This window comes from Perognathus longimembris, chromosome 22 (assembly GCF_023159225.1).
Source record: "Perognathus longimembris pacificus isolate PPM17 chromosome 22, ASM2315922v1, whole genome shotgun sequence".
Taxonomy (NCBI): Eukaryota; Metazoa; Chordata; class Mammalia; order Rodentia; family Heteromyidae; genus Perognathus; species Perognathus longimembris.
The window spans coordinates 30,169,756-30,192,797 of record NC_063182.1 but is presented as its reverse complement, the minus strand read 5'-3'; the positions used below and the strand labels follow the sequence as shown (position 1 = coordinate 30,192,797).

The following is a 23,042-nucleotide window of genomic DNA, read 5'->3' as shown; positions in this document are numbered from 1 at the left end:
CTGATCCATCTACCTATCTGAGAGGTAGATTTTCCATCCCCAATGTTGATTCTAGGTGCAGATGATTTATAGTACGAAGCAGCAGGTAAATAAACAATCTGTCGAGAGGAACGGAATTAAGAATTCAGCCACAGACAGAAAGCCAATATTGTACAAATGGGACCACATGGTATTGGTCACCACTGACATCTTCATGCGGCTTCTTAGCTCCTATTACTCACAAGTGGCTCCAGATACACTGTGTAATCTTCTCTCTCAGTGGATACCGCTAGTTTGTATTTGCATTAGGCATGATAAATGCATTTTGGAATCCAACATTAAAAGATGAATACAGTCATAACCATCAAGGAGAACCTTTTACAGATCTCAAATAACCACTCCCCCTTCCTGCCACCTGCCTCCCACACCTCTAATTAATACTTACTCACGAAGGCTTCCTCATCCACAGGCAGACGCATTGACATGCACAAGTATGTATCCGACTAGCAAAAAAGAAAGACATAAAATTCAAATTACACTGATGCGAAGAAGAAGAAGTAATAGTAAATATTAAATGCATAGTTTTCAATCACTCGTCCCGTGAAGTGAGATTTCCGGCTCAGAGCAGTGTGGCAGGTTAGTAGAAGAGCTGAGTCTTGCACTTCGGTATCCTGAAAGTTACAAGCCTTTCCTCAATTGTCTTTGGCACTACATATATATATATATATATGTATATATATATATATACATATATATATATATAATTTGTGATGTTCCTAATATTGCCACAGTTAAAAGGAAATAATTTCAGAGTTTATATAAAATGTAGAGCAATTTATGTATTTAATATGAATATGGTGAGAATTACTTTTGACCACTCTTGTTTTTTGAAAAATTAAATACTGAGTTTCCAGTATCATTTTACATCCATTCTGATGCTAGACAGAAAATCCAATAAATATTGGTGGGTGTTAAAATGTTATTGTATTTGATTATTTTCTCCTAGTGTAAAATCCCTTACATAAAAAAATCAACACAATCTCAGGTTATTCTTTCTTTTTTTAAAAAATTTATTGGCCTTTAACCTAATCATCATTTTTCCACAGTTAAATATACCAAAACTTAAGATTTTTTTAGTCATTTAGAAGCCGTGGTATACGTATATACATATATACACATATATATGTAATATTTATGTTAAGATTTGAAAAATTAGAAGAAATAAAATTCAGTATGTTTCTACTTTTGAATATGCCATTTTTCTAAATTGAAGGAAATATTTTGTTTCTTTAAGTCTTTATAATTATGTAGATTGAAACTGACTTCAACAATAAAAAAGTACTCTGGAAATGTTGAAGGTTGCACAGTAAGTAGTTTAAATGTTGTACACACTGAAAATTAACTGTAGAGAGAGAACCCAAGAAATACATAGGCAAAAGAATGCCTATCTGTCATAATTTTGCATTCTAAAATATGATTGTTCATAAATCTTTCCCAATATCTGAGTTCCTAATGTAACCCAACTTCCCTACTCTGTTTTAAAATTTAAGAAAATGATAACCTCAAAGTTTATTCATATAGATCATTCTGGGCTGCGAATGTTTTAGTAGTTAAAGGTATTTTGTGACCCTTATAGGGACTGCTGCTGTTGTCCTTAGGGAATATGCTTATCACTGCCAAACAGGACTTCCATGTTTCACTTGTATTATGGCACTTAGTAATGAAAGCAATCCATGATCACACACAGATGCGATTAACTCTCTTTTTAAGACAGTAAGAATGACAGCAGACATAGAACTTCCAAGGTGCCAGCACTGTCCTAAGCACTTTAAAAGCAATAACTCCTTCCGTATTCAGAACACATTCCTACAATGCAGGTGCTGTGCTTTTATAGACACTGAGGAAAACCAAGGTTATATTGGTTTGCAAAGGTGCTCTAGTTAATGACAAAGACTACTTCCTTGACTAAACTTGAGTCTTGCTCTTCAGAGCCCTTCTTTGCACGGGTCCTCCCCCCTGGCTTATGAAAACTTCCGACTCTTGGTCTAAATTTTTTGTTTGCCATTCACGTCACACTTGAACAAACACTAAAGTATCTTCTAACAGCCTTCTCAAGGCTGCATCTCTCGGATAAACTCCATCCCCCCGTCTAAAAAAATGTAATTCCACAAAGAAAAGTTCTAGTTCATTCAACACCTGGTATATAAGCATACACACAGGTCCCTGAAAACTTGATTAGGGAAAGGACTTTAGAAACGTGCAGCTAGGCCGCGTAGGAATGGTGCAAGCCTGCAAGCTTTGGCTACTCTAGAGGCTGAGGTCTGAGGATTTAGATTTGGAGCCAGCTTCGACAGACAAATCTGACAGACTTTAATCTCCAATTATCCAGCAAAAAAAGCCCAAACTGGAGGTGTCGCCGAAGTAAGTGTTAGAGCACCAGTTGTGAGTAAGAAAGGCAACATCTTGAAAATAACCAGGCCAGCCAGTGACCACCCGTGTCTCATGTCCATAATCCTAGCTACTAAAGAGGCTGTGAAGCAGGGAGGTGTGCAGCTTCACACCAGCTCTGGCAGGAAAGCCTAGAACACCCTTTCTCCAAAAGGAAAGCCAGCAAATTGCCAGGCGGGAGATCTGTAGAACATCAGCTGGCCAAAATTCATAAATAATAAGTGAGCATACAAATGAATAACCAACTACTTCACCCACTCCAGAGGTATCGGCCAAGTGGCTCAAGTGTAACATCTACCTGGCACATACAAGATCTTGAGTTCAAACCCTAGTGCTACCACACACACACACACACACACACACACACGTACTTTTTATTAGAATTACACAATGTAAAATTTATATCTACATATATTCTTATATATTTTTTGTTGAAAGAATGGAATATAAAAGTTTGTACAAATAGTGAAAACATTAAAAAAAATATAGCGTATTAGATGCATAATTTGCTTTTAGCTGAATGTTCTTTTTTTTCAAATTTTTATTATCAAACTGATGTACAGAGAGGTTACAGTTTCATACGTTAGGCTTTGGATACATTTCTTGTACTGTTTGTTACCTCCTCCCTCATACCCCCTCCTCCCACCCCTTTCCCTTTCCCCTTAGCTGAATGTTCTGATGGCCACAACTCAGTTGAACAGGGGTTGGAAAGTGGTAATTTATTCTTTTCTCGGCAACTGTAAAAGGCAGCAGTGACTGTGTTCTGGCATAGATTGGTATCATGAGTTCATTTTTAGATTTAAGTTGAAAGCTTGGGGACTATGGAATAGGGAAATGCACGAGCCATATGCACAGACCAATTGCTGATGACTAAAGATTCTAAAGATGACTCAGGGACAGCATCTGTGCACAGGCTGCTTGAACATGAGGAGCCACTTTTTTTTTATGTTACTTCGTCATATTCTCACAAGCACACTGTGAGTAGGTCTACCAGACATTGTGCCCTTTTTTCTTTACAGAAAAGGAACCTGATTCACAGAAAGATTGATGTACTGACAAAGGCTACCTAAGTGGTTAGAGTAAGGGTTAGGATAAAAAACCTTTAGAACATATCAAGAATACTGGTAGGATGTCATTTTCAGAAAAATGGATGGACTTGGGGAAATGCTGTCAAGTGAAGTGAGTCAGGCTCAAAGAGACAAAGCATATTTGTTTTCTTTCATATGCAGAAGTTATATCTAATTTATAAACAGATGTAAACCTATATAGGATCATATGCATAAGTATGCATATATATAAACATACTACTTAATGTGGTATATGCAGGGGAGAATTGCACTGATGCACTTCTGTTGAACAGCTAACAGTGTAACAAAATGAATATCAGGAAGCTAAAATTTGAGGTGTTGGGTGTATAAGGTCAAGGAGAGAGGGTAGACGGATGAGAGGAAAGATAAGCGAATGTAGTCATGATATTCAGTGTACATATGTGAACATGAAACTAGGATAATTGAGAGAATGTGTGGGGTTTGGCGAGATAGGGGGAAATAGTAAAAAAAAAATGAGATTAAGATGCATTGTACTCATAAGCTGACACGTTAAATTGAAACCCCTTTGTATAACTAGAGATAAAACCCTAACAAAGGGCGGTATTTAGTCACATTTTCTTGACACTAAATTTAGTCTAAAGTGTGGTTCTGATGAGTCCATTAAAATCTTCATCCTTACGAAGGCTAGTGTGGCTCAAACGATGAAGTGCCTGCTTAGTAAATGCAGGGCCTTGAGTTCAATCCTCAGTACCACAAAAAAACAGAAACAAAACCAAAGTGTGTGTGGGGGGCGGGGGGGAACCAAACTTCAACCCTTTGCTTTCCTAACTAGAATACTAAATTCTGTTTTAAAAAAAAGTTAATTTCTGCACAAGTCAATGACATTTTTAAATAAGACATGTTACTAATTGGAGAGTTGGTTGGTGGACAATGGCATTTACCAGACTCTTACAAGTTCATTGCAATACAGAGAAAGAGATTATTTAGGTGCTTCCACAAGAGTATTACATTGTAATCAATACAGGTTAATTTCTATAGTAATCAACAATAACAGATGGTTACTTTAAATGAAAATTCTGTGCTAGAAGCATAAATTTAAAAATTAATGGAAAATTAATGTGGATTCATACACTTAACTGTGACAAACCCTGTGAGCAAGAAACCTTGTTTACAAAAGCACACTGTGTGAAGGCAACATCAAGGGAATGACACCTTTTTGAAGGAATAGTCATAAGATCGTAGATACAAGCAAGCAACCAGTTCTCACTAGCTTTTTATGTCATGCACAAGAACAATTGTATAATCTGACCCTATAAGTTATACAAATCATGAATATAGAAATAATTCAAGTGATTAAGGTATACTATCAGAACTTAGCATATGATGCCTGCAAATGGAAGAGTATATACTGAGCCTCTCAATTCATTGGAGACGGTTCCATCTGAGTTACTTCTCCGGGTAATGGTCTCAGGTAGGTTATTACAAACATATTTTTAAAGATGAAAAAAGGTAAGTAACTTGCCTACAAGAAAACAATCTAGGAGCTGCTGAAATGGAATCTGTATCTACCTCTCTAAACACTTCTCTTTTACCATGAGGAAAAATAGCTATTTAAAGATTATTTTTCAAACCCCTATAAAATTTATAAAGGAAGTAATATTAAGAAGTGTCAGTTCTAAGACATAACTTTAGTTCTTTACTGATTAGTGGCAGAACTATGGGAACCAAACACACATAAATTTAGTAAGAAGCTTGAATCACAGTCCCTATATTTCCAACTGCACTTAAGAACTTTTCATGAACACCTATTGACAAACTGCAATGAACTGGACTGGAGGCACAGCTATTTAATATTGTTACCATGTTGTTTCTGCGAAGCAACATTCATGAAACACATACGCATAACTCAACTTAATGCTTCTCCCAACATCTCTGAAGACACAAACAGCACCTGACTCTCCGTTAGAAACATCTTCATTCACTCACACTGCTGTATAAACGATGCTGCTATAATAGAGCTCTAACTACCAGGACCACCTCTCACAGTTGTCTGTGTATTATCATCATGAATCCTCTGTCTCTTTCCGTGGGAGAATACCATGTGTGAGTCAGAGAGCAGGAGACCCTCTGTAAAATACTGCCCATGCAAACTGGCAACAGAGACTCAAATGCACAAAAAGGGAGAACTAATATGAATCTGCATAACCACAGCTCCCCGTGCTCTGTTTCAGGACATCAGCCAAACCTGAATCAACAGGGATCCCATATTGCTGATGCTTCCTTACCGAGGCCTTGAGAGCTTTCTAGGGAAAGCACAATTTTCTGAAGGAAAAAAAAAAAAAAAGCTAGCATGCTAGAAATGGAAAGGTAGGGAAGGTGGGAGCCTTTATAGCTAAAGAACTCCATTTTAACCAAGAGTTCAGAGGCAGACCACAGTGTTCAGTAACAGCTGCTCCTTTGTTTAGTCCTTTTGTGAGACAAGGATACAATTTCCTATGGAAAGGAAGTTAATAAAATCAACTGTTTATTTAAATTAATATGGGACAAACAAAACCATCTGTACACTATTACACATGCAAAGTATTCACATAAACCCAGTAATTTTTGTTTTGGGAAAACCAGAGGTGCCATTCAGATTCTAGTGTTGAATGCTGTGATCTTACACTGATTGGATAATAGCACTTCATTGTGAATGCCTAAGGAATCTCCCCAGACTGCCTTCCTTAAAGAGACAATTGAATGCAGGAACTACAAATAGGAGTACACATAAATAATATAGCCTGGTTTTTACCTGCATTTATAAATTGGCTGATTTTTATAGGTACATCAAGTGACAGAAAAATATTACATTGTATACTGTATGGTTCCTGATGACTTGTCACAGTCATCCCTGGTTAAAAATCAAAACTTATTGAGAATTGTAAGGTGGCCAGAGAAGGAAAAGAATAGGTTAACTTGTTTAACAATAGTAATAATTTCGCTCTACATAGAAACATAGCAAAACAGCATACTGTACACCATAAACACATACACAAAGGGGAAAAACAGCAACAGTGATACTACCTTCTGGCACAACTGTGACTCTGTGTATCACAGCAATTGCTTACAAAAGCAGTTACTAAACTCTACCTCCCCAACAGACCGTGCACATGGAAATTTCAGTCCAGAAAATTTATGAAGGATTCATAAAGTCTTACATTTTCCCAGAGTATTCACTTTGGGCTTACATTACTTTAGTTCTGCAAAGAGCTATTGAGAATCTCAGGACTGCTGAAGTTCTGTCAGCCCAGCTTACTAAAGGAACAGGAAGGAATCAGGCTTCTCTGGCAAAAATTTTATAAATCTAAAGAAAGTGTCATTATTTTGGGGGGAGATAAATATAAACAAAAACTATAAGAACTGTATATACATATATATGAAATGTATATAGTACAAAAACAGAATAACATAATTGTTTAAAAAGAGAATGAAGGACATTAAAAAGCTTATAGGAGGGGTTAAGTTGAGCAAAGTACCACACACACACACACACACACACACACACACGTATGGAAATGTTGCAATGAAATGCTATTGTACAATTAACATACACTAATAAATCCCACATTTATAGCAGCACTATTTGAAATAAATAAGTGCCCACAACCAATGACTACATAAGGAAAATGGGATACATATATACAATGGAGTATTATTCAACCCTAAAGAAAACTGAAATAATGTTATTTTTAGGAAAATGGATTGAATTGAAGAGCATGTTAAACAAAGTAGGCCAGGTTCAAAAGAATGAATAATATGTCTTTAGTGGCATGTGGAATCAAGACTTGAAATAAACCAATAATGTAACAGAGGTTGTAGAAAGGGGACTGTTTGTGTGGATAAACCAGTAGATACGAGGAGAACAAAAGGATGACAGTCGTCATATCATAATATATATTTGCATACGAATATACGTATATATATGCACACACATGTATATGTGTGTGATATACATATATATCTCACAATGAATCTCAGTAAAAAAGTGAAATAGGAAGTAGAAGGAACTTTAAGAAAGAGTTGTACAGATGCAGCGAACTGAGCCATGTAACAACAAGTCACCTTTGTGTGCTTTATATTAATACTTTTGTACGTCCTTAAAATTTAAAATAAGAGAAGCAATTGGAAAACGGTTTCTGAAAGTTTTCTTCTGACTGATCTGGGAGGGTTAATTTCAGACCTTGTGGATGAAGTACTAACTAGCTCAAGCCCTGGAAAAGGACGGTGTGTGTCCATGAGGATGCTTCCAGAGATGGTTGTGAATCTGGGAGCAGCAGGTGGAGAGAAAGCCCTCAGAGCACCAGAGAGAGAGGGGGCCCTGAGAGCACCAGAGAGAGAGAGAGAGAGAGAGAGAGAGAGAGAGAGAGAGAACCAGAGAGAGAGAAACAAACATTATTCCAAAGAATAAAAGATGTTCTGGAGTTAAACAAATATCAGCAAAAACCTACTTCTCTGAAACCATAATTTAGAGCACATCATTTTGAATGAAATCCCTCGGGCTGTCACTATTACATGAGGTAGCTGTTCGTTTTCCTGGACTCATTGCCTTTACTTTAACATGTGTAGCTAATCCATACTTTTATGTATCTGAAAGGGATAGCCGAAGTGCACATTTTGTTAAAATACTTCAAATATCTATCCCAAAGTTTTCACTCTTGTTCTTGTGATTAAACTTAGCTCTACCTCACCAACCTTTTGAATATTTGTTCCAAACCAAAGCCTAATGTTGTAACAGTGTGTGTGGACCAGCCTCAGCATTTAGAACACAGCTGGCCCAGAAGGAAGCTCTCTATACATGCGTGGAATTTGCCCGATACCTATACTCTTCACTGACAATACACTCATTTTAACAAAGGCTGAACTGAAACTTGCATTACAGATGCTGTCTAATTAGGATTGGACTCAAAATCACTTTTCCATATGAATTTTACCCTTCTGTTGACTCATTCCAGACTTCCACTTGCATTTTAAACTATAATCACACCGTGGGTGATGCTGACAACTTTCTCAAAGCCAAGTAGCTCAAATGTGAGCAACTTTTCTGGCAAGTGTTCTTTTTGTATGTGTGTGTTGGGTGGGGGTGGAGCTTACAAGTCTGAATGAGCAAATGATGAGGGAACCATATTTTGGTGAGAGAACAGCTGTCTTAGAGCTTTCACTTTTGAGTAACCAAAAGCAACTTGCGAACAACCTCTGGAATGAATGGCCTGGGACATGGCGTGGTGTCCGTAGTGGTGGGCTACTCTACCCCTTGGCTTCTTGGTTATAGGAGAGGAGGAGCCAGAGGTGTATGTGGAGGGGAAATGTATTTTTCTGAAAAAGAATTGCTGATGATTGATCAGCCCTCTCTTCCTCAAATGAAGCTAATGGTTTATGGTTTTCATTAGGTTTCACTGAACATGGAAGTATATCACTTTTCTGAACCAACATTAGTTCTTCACATCTATATTCCTCTCCTGTAGCAGAAGAGGCTGGAAACTGTATTTATTTTAATCTGTTCGTGAAAAGCTAAATAGTCACTATCCCAAACACCAACTTTTTACCTTAAATGGTTTGTATTTGATACAGAAACAAAACAAAATGATAGAAAAAAAGAGCTCCTCGTTAAAAACGGTCTACAAACTATTTTATCACTTGAGTTGCATTTTATTCTCTTGAGGTTTAAAATGAGCCACCAAAAACCAAACTGGCCTTCACAATTCTTGTTCTTTCTGGGCCTGTTCTAATACATCTTGTCATAGTCATGTCATTAATACTTGCCCGCATTTAAATCCCAGTTAAACCCATGTAGAAATTCCTTTTTCACTAATATATTCTGTTTACAAATGTTGAGCTCCCAGTAAGTGAATGCTGTGCAACATTTCCAAGCTATGGCCGTACATATGTGATCTTTGGCTTCACATGGTTTATAGCCCACTAGGGTAGCAGAGGAATAATCACAGAAATGAATATTACATTTTTACTGTTTTAAGTGCAACACAGGAGAGGTATAGATTGCTACAAAAGCTAGTGCTTTAGGGGAAATGATCCAGGTGAAAGAGTTTCATGTGGTTTAGCTTAAGAAAGTATTTTCAAAGGTCCTGTAATTGGAGGTTATTTGGTATGGTGGAGAAAACAAAAGCCATGTAGTACCTATGGGAAGGGGAACATATTTTTGGATGGACTGAGAAAGTAGATGTGCATACAATGTAGGGACCAGAGGTCTAGCTAGGGGACTTGATTTTTACGCTGTCCTTGGTGGTGGTAGTGGAAGCAGTGGGTGAACAGTCAAAAAAGCAATTGAAATTTCTGTAGTAAATGGTTATAGATGGCAGAATTAATTAGAAAAGTCTAGTAAAAAGGCCAAACAGCTGTTCAGAATAAATAATGCTAGAAGCTTGACTCTGGGTGATATTGCTAGAGTAGGGACTAGGACAGAGGTTCTTGAAGTGTTTAAAAGACAAACTAGACAATGAATTGGAGTTGATGTCAATGAAAAGTTGGCTGGCAGAGTCAAGGATGACTGTTAGGTGTCTGGCTTGCCTAACTAAATACACATTCATAAAACACTAGAAGACCAGATGTGAAGACGGTAATGAAGTAGGTGTTCGACTTTCTAACGTTTGAGTTGATTTTGGAAAATGAAGGTGGAACTCAGAGGAAAAGATTTGCCTTAAGATCGAAATGTACGCAACATAAAAGCTAGGTAGCAACCAGCAAGCTGCATAAAGGAACCTACTCTCAGATAGTATGTACAAGAGACAACTGATAAGTGATTTGCCAAGGAACAGTGATCTGAACATTTAGAGGAAAATGAAGTGTTATGCAAGGAAAGCCAATGGGTGAAAGTCCTTTGAGAAGTAGACAGTAGAAAATGCTACCATGGCACAAATCCATAAGTCAGCAGCATTCTCACAGGTGTGGATACAATACAATGTCAGGATTAATATTATTATATATAACATAATATATAATATAATATTAGGTCATTAATATTATGCAATACTATGTTAAAATCTAGCTTCTGTTAACATCTCTAGCTTAGTTTAAAGGACTGCTTCTGCCCTGATTTCTCCTCCAAGGAGTATGCTTGGGACACCCAAGCCCTTCTCAAGGCCATGGTAAGCTTCAGGTGCACTCTTGGTGCCCGCAGTTTCCTCTAGCCTCTCTAGCTCTGTCCTCTGCATTGTTACCTAGTAGAGAAATGCGTACAGCAATAGAAGATTGCCAGTAGTAACCAAGTTTTCCCACCAGTTCCTTCAGTAATGGCCACAGGGCTAAGGACAACTTGGAAAACAAGAAAGAAAGGGGAAAAAAATCAAATTAAAATGACATGTAAATCCAAACAATACCAACCACCAAAAAGCGAGAATTACAAGACTGAGGAAAAAATGATTTGATACACTGATGTTTAAAGGCCAAATATCCAAAACTTCTAATATAAACACAAGCCAGCTAACTGGAAAATGTTCTGGTAGTATTTAAGCAGGAGTCTAGCACAGTGACAACATCACAATAGAATCTTGTTGATTTCCAATCCAGCAAAGAATTCCTGCCTTAGTTATAGAGGCATTATATATCTGAAAATAAACTAATATTTTGGGAAATGTTAAGCTTTTGAATTCATATTTCTCTATTAAGTAAATCAGTGAGCTTCTCTCGTAGGCTTGCTGCTATGGCTCCAAGGAAGAAGGCCCTGACATAGAAGAATATCCTTGAAGATGTAGGGGGAGTGGAGGAGAGAAACAGAAAATCCCCTGGGCAAAGTGAGATGAATTGCACAGTCAGCTTCTAGAGCTGATACTAATTAAGGGAGCAGAACCCATGAACTCTATTCATTTGGGACTTGTCCATTGTCCAAGGTCAATTATTTACAACCACTGTTTCCAAACACCCATATACTATATTGACAATGTAAGAGGGAAGAGGCGAGAGAAAGCGTAATAAAAAAAAAAAAAAAAAAGCTGAGCTGATTGCTTGACCCTGAAGATAGGGTACCTTTAGTTGATATTTTTAATGATTCTTTATGCAGAAGTCAGTAGCTTACTATGTTAAATTAGATTTATTTTCAAGAGAAACATTTTGTCTTGGGTATTTGAAGAACATAGTATAAGTTGTAACTCTGTCATATGTATTTGAATTATTTGCACATCTACTATCTGTTAGACACTGCCTAACCACCACGATGGACTTGCTAGAGTGTGTCAGTTTCATAATGAAACTCATCATTTTGTATAATTAGTAAACATAGTAAGCTTATACAGGTGTGGTGATGGCTGTCTGTAGTGAAGGATTGAGGTCGGAGGTGGACTCAGGAAAAAGTATACGATCTAATCTGAAAGCCAAACGACAAACAAAACGGCAAACTACAAACAAAAAGAGTGGACGATTGCTCTGGTGGCAGAACACTTGCCTAGGAAGTCTAAGATCCTAAGATCAATACTTAGAACCACAAGGAAAAAAAAAATAAAGATTGACTCACTAGGCAGAGACAGGTCACTGCTGGGGAACACACACACACACACACACACACACACACACACAACAAAACCCACCGTAATAACAAGCTAGAAAAGAAAAGCGTGAGGAAATTTCTTTATAGTAGGCAACCAAAAGATCATAACATTTGTGAAATCAAAACCAAAATTCTCATAATTTTAAGTTTAACTATCAGCAGACAATGACTGGGAAACAGAGCTCTTTTTTTTTTTTTTTGTATACTGAAACAGTTTCCAGAATTGTTTGAATCCTTGTCTTCGTGCCAAGTGAAATAACAAGGTTAATTGCACATGCTCATTTAGAATTTTCTTTCTGTAGTAATGTAGAGAAGATACTAAGATACAAGAAAACAAGAACAAATAAAAATGCCACTTCCTAGTTTTGCAAGGTTGATTTCTGTCTTGAAGAGGGAAAAAAGCACATTTTGAAAGTCAATTTGATTCTAAATTAATATAAGACAATTGGACTTTCTGAAATGAAGATGCATTTTTATCTTCTGAAGAAATGGTATAATACGTACAGGGTACTTAATGCTTAATGATGGGGTCATATATATAAAACCAAAGTAATCAAGAGCAAATCTATTCTGCTTGTCCCTATCTCTTTAATGAGTCTAGACTTACATATTTTTTCTGAGATTTTCAGCTCATAAAGTGAACACTTCAACAATTTTGCATCCTTTGTCTTAAACTGTTCAAAAGGAACTGTAAAATCAGATATAAAAATATCCTTTGGAATGCTCCTTGATTTTCCTTCACACATAATAAACATATCTATTTTAGCAATAAACAATTTCAACAAAGCTCTTATTGTGCTAGTCTGTCCCCTGTTATTAAGCTGTTTGAAGGGCTGATACCTTGAAGTCATCTTTGTATTCCCAAAGACCACCTGGCCAAGAATCTGGGTACACTGTGAAAGTTGGTTGAATCATTTCACTGATTTTTTTATATGCATGACTAATAGTCTTTCATGAAGGCTGTTCATTCAAAAATAGTTGCCAGGCATTGAGTCACTTTTTCCTTTAAGCACTTTATTTATGCTTATAAAAATGTCGATCAAACCAAATTTATCCCACTGTAATTTTCCAGCTTCCATTCAAAAACAACATTAATAATTCAAGAGAAGGAACAGCTTTACAAAGGTTGTCTTCTAAACTCCCAAGGGGGCGGGGCATCCTCGTCATACAGTTAATGGAGTTCTTATTATAATGAATCAAATAGCCCTACAATCTGCAAACGCCCATTTTCCAGATATGATTTTACTTCTCAGCAGATCATTTTCTATCAGAAATACTATATACTTCAGCAGATAATACCCTTCTTTCATTTGGCCTGGAAAACAATTTAACAACAAAAAAAGCAGATCAGTTTTTCTTGTGTGTCTTCTCAGGCGCGTGTCACACACACACACACACACACGTGCATACAAAAAGCATGATAAGTTAGATAAAACTAAAGAAGCTTCAGTCACCATCATTGTACAATTAAGTCAGTGGCCTTTAGTAAGGTGTTATACAAAAAGTTCAAGTTGAGCATGCAATCAAATTACTGTAGTCCCAGCTGGTTATTGGGCCACAGAAGGGAGATTGCTGGACCTCCAGGGAAATGTGGGAAGATCCCCATCTGCCCCTCTGTCCCCCCCAAAAACCCAACTTTGACCTTCTGTCTATCTTAGAACACAAATGCTATATATTCTCTCTCTCTATTCTATCTCCATATTCTCTATGTTCTATCTCTATATTCTCTATCTCTCTCTCTATATCTCTAGGACATAAATGGTGTAACCCAAAGAAACTATATTTTCAGGGGTTCAAACAGTTTATGAGGTAACGTAAGATTCTTTGCTTAAGTGTTTCCATTGACAAAGTTAGAAAAATGACAGAACTAAACTACTTACAAGCAACTTCATATAAATATCAGCAACGATAATCATTAATGGCAGCTAAGACCACCAGAAGAGCAGATAGGAAACTTCATACATAATAGACACACAAATGACAATGCAAGAGTATATAACAAGAATAGAAGCAATCAGACACAATGTGTTTCGTTGATAGTGTATACTCCCACCTACAAAATATTCTTAGGGTGAACTACAGGAAAGCTACATCCACAGACCACTGGGGGAAGACCTAGCACATAAAATGCATCCCTGCCCTCATAGTTCTCTTTTAGCATTTAGTAACATTTTGAAAGTTATAATATTGAAATCTCAAAAACCAAAGGAGGTGGTCTGTTCTTTCAACCTCTAAGAAACTAAATTTAAAAAAGAAATGTATCCAATGCCTAATGTATGAAACTGTAACTTCTCTTTAATTCAGTTTGATTATATATATAAATTGGAAGCCAGACAAAAAGGGGAGGGAAGAGAAATTTCAGAAAGAACAGAGTATGACCATAGAGACTCTAGTAAGTACAATGGAACAACAACAACAAAACCAGTTTAGCCAAATCATAGAAGAGAAATGTTATGACATTTCAAAGGAAGGGATAAAAATACACAGTATGCTCTCAAACTTTAGGCTATTAAGAAGTTAATTAAAAAGCCAGGATGAAAGATGTTTACTAAAATAAAAATTCCTATAAGACTATCTACCTACTCAATCTATGTTTGCTAATATGCTCTGTGCCTTAACCAAATCATACCACCAGTAAGTATCTATTCTTAACAAATATCTGGTATTGCCTACCAAATATCTTTAGTGTCATGCTATTGTCTACCAAGGCACTTTAGGACATTAGAAATACAATCCTATCTAGACAGACAATCTTTATTGAATATTCTAGGTCATGTGGTAGCTTGCTCCACTATATGAACCAAATAAAAGAACATAGAGTTAGATATAGATTCAATGAATATTTATTAATCAACAAATATTCACTGGGTACCTTCAGTGTGCAACACACAAAATACTATATTAACAGTATCTTCATTGTAGGAATGGTAGGTAGGAGCTGCATCCTCTAAAATACAATTTGGGATGCTTTCTCAGTGTGCATATACACTAATAAATTGTGCACAAAGATGAATAAGATATAGTCACTGTTTTCAGACACTCTTTAGTGTGAACTATTTAAAACATGAAAATGAATTCTGACAAATGACCACACAAGAGGTCGGTGAAAGTGGAACAACATTTTTTATGGCATTCATAGAAAGAAAAACGCATTCTATAGCTTAATGAATAGGGCATGATTTCAATAGATGAGGATACAGAGTACAGAATGAACAAGCAGAAAGAGTATAAAAAGTGTCATGGAAATGTGCCTCTGGGATAGGAAAACAACCTAGCAAGAGGCCCTGAGTTTGAACCTCCACCAACAGGTACAATTGTAACAGCATACCTATAGAGCCACAGTACCCAAAACAGCATAGTACATTCACATCTATGTACCAAAATAGAATAACACACCTGCTAAAATTACTTTAACGAGTAGAGGAAGGGTGATAAAGGAAAATGACTGAGGGGTTAGACTGGCATACATTTTATGCAAGTATGAAAATGTCACAGTGAAATCCCCTGTGTATAACTAATATAAGCCAACAAAATCTTTTTTAAAAACAAGTTTTGCCACTGACAGGGATACAAAGAGAGAGGTGTAGTAGAAAATGGGGGAATTTGGGAACAAGCAAAGTATTTTAGCAAGTGTCACAGTTCATGACTATGAGACAGAGAAATCAATGTCAGATCCTGAAGTAGGGAGTTTATTGGGTCAGAAGGAGGACTCCCTAAAGATTTTTGGTAGGCAAGTAACATCAAAGATGATTGAGGAAATGATATTGACTGGAAAACACAGAAGCTTCAGGCCCAGGTTGTAGAAGCAGACTGAGTTAGAATCAAGACTCCTCCACAACTACTGCTAAGAATAAGAAGGCACCAAGCACCGAGAAACACAATATGATGCCTGAATTACTTATGCTAAGTGAGAGAAGTCAGAGTCAAAGGACCCTACTTTTATAATCACCTACACACAGAATGTGAATCTAGAATTGTCCAAACTGTAGTGACAGAAAGGATATCTGTAGGCAGCAGGGAGAGATGCGAAGAGAGTTAAGCATGAGGGGAGAACACAAAGGTATGTTGGAACTTTGGGGTGGAGGTGAATGTTATACAACAATGTGCATTTCAACATTCTTGAACTGTATACTTAAAACTCACATACTTTTATTTTCAAATAAATTATATCTCAAACAGCTGATCATGCTTTGGAAAGAATCACCGAACTTAATATGTGTGCTGAGCATGGTAGCCCACTTCTATAATTCCATCTACTTGGGAGGCAGAGGCAATGAGAATCCTAATTTTGAGGCCAGGTTAAAGTTACCAAGACCCTGTCCCAAAATACAAAAAGAAGGAGTGCTGTGGTTATAGCTGAGGTGCAGAGCCTGCCTAGTATGGGCAAGGTCCTGGGCTCACCCCGTCCCTGAGGAATGTTTCTTGTATTATGAAGCCATGTGCACTTACCGCAGTACTTGTCCCTGGCGTGTTTGGTTGTTTGAGGGTGTTGATAAAAAGCAGAGCACATTCTTGGCATAAAGAAAATGTTTTCTTTAAAAAAATATTCAATTCATCTTCATTGGTACTAAGTATTACTATATAAGATACAATAGTGAACAACAAAGACAAGATTTCTCTAAGAACTTTTGTTATTTCCTCATTTGTTTTTACGTTGGGAGGTAAAAACTGCATGTATTGATCATGAGCATGCTTCTTTGAAGTAGACATACATTGTGGAATGATTTAATGTAGGTAATTTACAACTGCGTTACCTCATTTATCATTTTTGTGATGAGAACACCTTATTTTAAAAAAAACAAACCACTTCGATTCTTAAAGGTATATTTCTAGGAAGATAGAAGTGGGGACTGAAATAGAGATGCCCTTACTCAGACTTCACATTCTCTCTCCTCCTGCAGTGGAAGTATTGCTACAGAGGAAGACTACTTACTAGTCACTGCAATGGGTAGGAAGCTGGGTCTTTTATCGTCACTGACATTTTAAACATTGGAAAACAGATATAAAGAACAATCACAGTAAGATAACTTGATAAATACTGGAGGAGGGGGCAAGAAGTGCTCTGACATACTGATATTTAGAAGGAAAGATGGAAAAACAATTCCAATCCCATTCACATTTCAATCATTTGGCAAAACCACTTGAAACATTCTTGGGGCTAGGGTGATAGCTCAGCACTACTGAGCTCAGTGGAGCCCAAGTCTCACGATTTTATCCCTGCATTACACAGGACAATCTTTACCGACACCTGAATTAACTGTGTGCTAACACAGACTTGGATTCTCAGCAAAGGTTTGAATTTGCCTTGCAGAAAATGCGGCACTGACTACCACAGAGGAAATAATATCATCCTTAATTTAGTAAATGATTTCCTTGATAACGAGTGCAAGCAGAGTGATGAGTCATAGGTTTGCAAATCTCTATTCTCTAGAAATTTCTCAATTGCTCTAAATATGTTCTGGAGAAGATGGTTTTAGAATGCAAGGAAGCCTTGACTTTTTTTTTTTTTTTTTGGATCCTGGACAATATGTGTGCAGGACAGAAGGAATTGAGGAAATAAAGAGACAATCTTCCAATAACTCAACGTCTTCAGACAGCGGCAGGTTTGGCAGCATCTAAACAGTGCTAGACGTGGACTGTATTTTCTCCAGTGTTGTTTCAAATCTCCCTGGCTATTGTAGGTTTCCCAGGTCACCCCAAACTAAAGTGAGAAGGGAATACTTCAGTCAGCACCTGCAAGAAGTTATTTATCTCAAGATTCTTTCCATAATTGATGGATGACAACAGGACCTTTATACCTAACACCTATGTACTTCCAGACCCTAGATTAGTATGCTTATTAAATAAATAATAGCTAGAAGATAAAAGAACTACCTACGTGGGGCTGAGCCAAAAAATTCACATTGAGTGAGATAGTTTTTGCACTAGATTCTAAGTGATTTGGAAGAGGAATTTAATTTCCTCACCCTTGAGCACAATATTCTCTTTTGTATTAAGGAGTGGCTACGACAGCAAAGAAACCATATAGTTACCATTTATTAACTTCTGTAAATACAGTCACCTCTAATACCTGCATTTACTCAGGAATTTCCTTGTCTCTACTGTGTCAGTCTTCATAGTCAAGAAGAGGAAATCCTATTATAAAATATCAGTGAAAACTGCCTTAGCACTATGAAAAATACACTAGGGACATAAAATTAATATTTTAATATGTGCAAAATGGACAATCTAAATATTACGACTGATAAGATCAATTATGAAAATAGCAAAGCAAACAGAATTTGCATTTTCATTGCAAAATGGTCATTTAAGCTGGAATCACTTAAACTGAGCACATTAAATATTGTTTACATCCAGAAAATAACAAAGGCTAAAATATTTTAATGTGGTATCAGTTTTGTTAAATGTTTGTTGCTTCCATTAACATGGTGTCAGTTTTGCTAAGTGTTTTTTGTTTTGTTCTAAATTGTATTTTTAAATTACATTTACATATAGTAAACCAAAATGTTTTGCGTTCGATGTGAAACTATTAAATAAGGTGTTAAGGTGATCACTGTGTACACCCATTGGAGATTTATGAAAGGAAATAGTCCAATCTCTCAGAAACATCACTGCTCCTTTGTAAATCAATGTTGTCATGGCAAATGTTTTCATTTAGTTCTGGATTAGCTGAGGATAGGAATATGAAACACTCTACAACAGAAATGTACTTGACATTTTTATGTGCCTTCCTCTAAAAATGCTCTGAGGTCTGCTTGATAGCATGACTTTTTTTCCTGCAAAGACAGAGACATTCCTCTAATGAGTACATCAGCTATGCTCCTTTATATGGGATTAACTACGATGCATTACTTGTGAACAGCAATCACTGCCTTGAAAGACTGGGTTCTGCACTTTTGCTTACAAAAATGAAACATTCATGTGGAATAGTTCTAACTGCTTTTTGTTGACCAGGGTTACTGAAATATTAATTCAGACTATATACATTGGAAAAATAAGTGAGAAACAAAGAGGATTTTTCTGGTGGCTAATAAGTGCAAAGAGAATCACTTTTCTTGCTAATGTGGAAAGATATGCATGGCTGCCTTCCACAAATATCTCCAGCCTGACTATAATAGAAAAATGACCCCCTACAAATCTGCCTCTATGTGTTGCTAAATGTGTACCAAATTTCCTAAACTCTTTAATTAATCAGGCTCTCTTAATAGCATTGCTGTAAAGCTGAGGCCTAGGAATTAAAAATTTATCAATTAGAGGCACTGTATGGAAAAATCCCTCTAGAGATTTCTAAAACATTAGGGGTTTATATCAGAAAGGCAGAAGATATAGCTGTATTCTTTTTGTTCATGGTACTGTTTACCTCTATTAACTTTTAACAATTGCAAAGTAATAGATGACACTGTTAATGATAAAACAACTTATGTAAATACCCCAAATTTGTCCTTATCCTCCACCACTGCTACCTCTTCAACAAAGCCTGATATGCCTCCGTCATGCCTGTATGACTGTACAGGAACATGTGAACAGAGACACCCACATACTAGGGGCTTGGGATTCTTTATTTCTGTCACGGTGAGATCATGTTTTGTACACGACTCTACAAGTGACTTTTCTCACTTCATATACAATTAGTATTTCTAGGACTTTAGATGTAGCACTCATTTAGTCTTTCAATTACTGCATAACACGGTGGAATAATCTCCCACAATGTTAAGGATATGAGCATTTTTATTGTAAAAGATAATTCTAGGAACATTTCCTAAAAATATCCCACCAGCAATGCATGAGACACTGTCATTTCATAGTTCTGTATATCGTAGCTTTTAGAATTTTGTCTAAGTAATAGGTGAACTATATGACCATTTCCCTTCATTTAAATTTCTGATTATTCATAGGTTTGTATGATGGTCATGCTGTCCATTAACATTCATATTTTTCACTTACCACTTATCTTCTCAATATCCTGTAGGACTTCTTTATATATTAGTTTAACAATTTTCTTTTGCATGTGTTTTAACCATTCAGACTCTGTTCTTGGTAAATAAATTTCATCTTTAGTGGTTAACTAGGGTTCTCATCTGTCTTGTACCTAGAATAAGTATACTCCCTCACAAAACTCTACCCAGACTCTTCTCAGCCTTCTAAACTAGGCCTTCACTAACCATGCCTAAACAGAAAGTCTAACAGCTCAATGCTACAACCGTAAGGTGATTCCAGTGCTCTTTAAAGTGCTTGCTGGGGAAAACTCAAGTCTGCTGAACTTGCTGTTCCAGCCAACACCTGAGAAATGAAAGTGTCTGTCTCTCAGTCTCTGTCGTAGGGCAGAATCACAACGGTGATAAATGTCAACAAACAGTTGGCCGAATCACATTTACTCTTATTTTACTTCCTTGACTCTACAGAGCCCCATCTCGTTCCCTACTTTCCTCTCTCTACTGTCTCCTCCTTTTTTGGCCAGAGCCAGAGTTTGCTAACAGGCTTACTCTTACGCAGCTTTCATGCTTCTCTACTACTTGAGTCATGCCTCCAGTAGAATCTAGTGGACTTTTCTGCCTGAACTGGCTTTAAACTTTTAAACTCAATCTTCCAGATTTCAGCCTCCTGATTAAGCTAGGAATACACGCATGAGCACAGGTGCCTTGTCCTAATTCTGCCTTTGGCACAAATTAAATTTGAGTTCCGTTCAGGCTGGATTCCTTTGCCTGCTGCACTTTAGTCACATCAGCTTTGTTTAGTTTTAAGATGACTTTCTATCACCCATGTGAGAACAAGTAGTGGAAAAAGACAGTAGGGAACATGCCCGGCTTTGGTGACCCTTCTGCAGGACTTGGCTTTATGGAGGACTTGGCTTTATGCAGGACTTGGTGCAGCAAACTCTTGAAGGGTCTTAGAGAATGGTACGATCTAGCTGCTCTGTGAGTAGGATCCCTGTGACTGCTGTGTGGACCATATTCTAAGGCTGCATAAGGTACAAGATAGGCTAATTTAGAAGACTAATAGTCTGAGACAGAGACCTAATGATGCTTGAGCCCTAATGGGAAATATGGCTGTGGTGAGAATAGATTTGGGATATAGTTGAAAAGTAGGACCAAAAGGATTTTCTGGTGTATTGCTGAGGGACACCCAGGAGAAGGAGGTGTCAATAAACACACTGATATATTTGGCCTAGAAGAGCTGTAACACAGGAATTGTCATTTACTGAAACAGAAGTCTGAAATACAAAACTCTAAAAAAGAGAACTCTAGTTTAACATCATTTACTCATGAAAACAGAATAGGTAACTAAGGAACAAAGATTTAAAATGCTGTTAACCTTGCATTGATATTTTTATTCTGTATGTTCTGTAAGTCAGTCCGTGAGATGCCAGAGGTTAAATCCATTTATTAGCTTAAGTGGCAAAAGCAATTGTTTCAATCAGGGATCAGAAAAACTACAGCTCCTGGAATGGCTGCTTGTTTTAGTAAATATAGCTTTTATTGTTTGTTAGTTACTGTTTTACTGTAACAAAGACAAGCCATTCATTTTCATGTTAGCTATGTAGCTGCTTTCTAACTGCAATTGTTGATAATGGATGCTGCATGGTGACTGACAAGCAGAAAATAGTTCTACCTGACACTTCTGAAAATAATATGCAAATCTCTGCCTTATATTTAGAATGGAATAATAGAATTTTTGTTAAAATAAGTTAAACTAGTTTCCTGAGGTGAACAGAAATTCCTTAGCGGAATAAGACTACTAGCATTTGTTTCTGTTTGGGCATAAGAAAATGTAAGAAAAAATTAGATTGGAGTAAGTAATCTGTATGCTGTTTGCAGTAGCTATATTTTGACAATGTATGCATGATTATTATATACAAATATCATACAAAGTAGATACACATAGACAGATTAAAAATTAATTTGTCTGTGTATATTGACTATTTAGCTATGGATAGGTTACACAAACATTTTGGGATTTGATTTCTTATGCAAAAGATGAAGCTAAGGCCTGGAACACCCAACCCAGCTTTTATGAGAATTAATGAAATACCTCATGTAAAGTGCCCATGTTCTACTGGTACATAATGAGCATTCAAAAGCAGCTTTTCTCCTTGAAAAAGTTTAGTCGAAAGAAAACAAGAAAGCCCTAAATCCTCCTGGAAAAAAAAACTGGAGCCTAGGGAGCCCCTCATATAATAGCTACTTCTGCAATATTATCTTAAACCTTGTGTTAATTCAAATGCACAACATTAGCAATACATTCTCCTTCTCTTCTTTATTTATTTCTATTTTTGGTGCTAATTCTGGGGCTTGAACTTAGACACTGGGTGATGTTCCTGAGTATTTCTGCTTAAAGCTCCTACTTGAGCCACAGCTCCACTTCCAGCTTTATAATTATAATAATAATAATTATTATTATCATTATTATCTTCAAGTAGTTGTACAAAAGAGTTGCCATGTAACAAAGAAGTGTATTGGTTAATTGGAGCAAGAGTCTCATGGACTATCCTGCCTAGGTTGGCTTCAAATCACCATCTTCAGATCTCGGACTCCTGAGTCGCTAAGATTGCACATGTGAGCCATTGGTGCCAGGCTTCTTCCACTGTCCTGACAGGTGTCACTTCCGTATCACTGCACACGTCCACAGCAGGCTCAGTGTGACCCTCAGTTCTTCACACTTTCTAGGCAGCTACTTCCTGTCAGGCAGATTTGGCTGAAGAAGCTATCTCCTTTGGATGTGTCTCTTCTCATGTATACAGATTCCAGTAGAAGAAGGCAAGAGGAGGGGGAGGGAGGGATGGAGGGAGGGAGGGAGAGAAAGGAGGGAGGGAGGAGGGGGAAGAGGAAGAGAGAGTGTGGTAGACAGGTTGGAGGCCTAAAACATATGGGATGCAATGTGGCCTCTAACAAGAGAGGATATCGCCAGAGCTCCCAGAGGAGGGTGGAAACCATCTTCAGGTGATTCCTAGCAATCATACGGTAGCTCTAGAACAGCATGGATCTATTCTCCACAGCTATGTGAATCGCCTGAGCTATATACAACAGTGCACAAAA

At 37.1% G+C, this 23,042-nt stretch overlaps 1 protein-coding gene across 8 annotated transcripts in view; it reads right to left on the bottom strand.

Moving 5' to 3' along the window:
• Nucleotides 1-23,042, bottom strand: part of Pam (peptidylglycine alpha-amidating monooxygenase) — a 155,367-nt gene that overhangs the window by 122,678 nt on the left and 9,647 nt on the right. For all 8 annotated transcript variants that reach the window (XM_048331140.1, XM_048331141.1, XM_048331142.1 and 5 more), the window contains exon 3: nucleotides 425-482. In XM_048331140.1, the coding sequence (XP_048187097.1) occupies nucleotides 425-482 (58 nt within the window). The remainder of the gene's footprint in view (nucleotides 1-424; nucleotides 483-23,042) is intronic.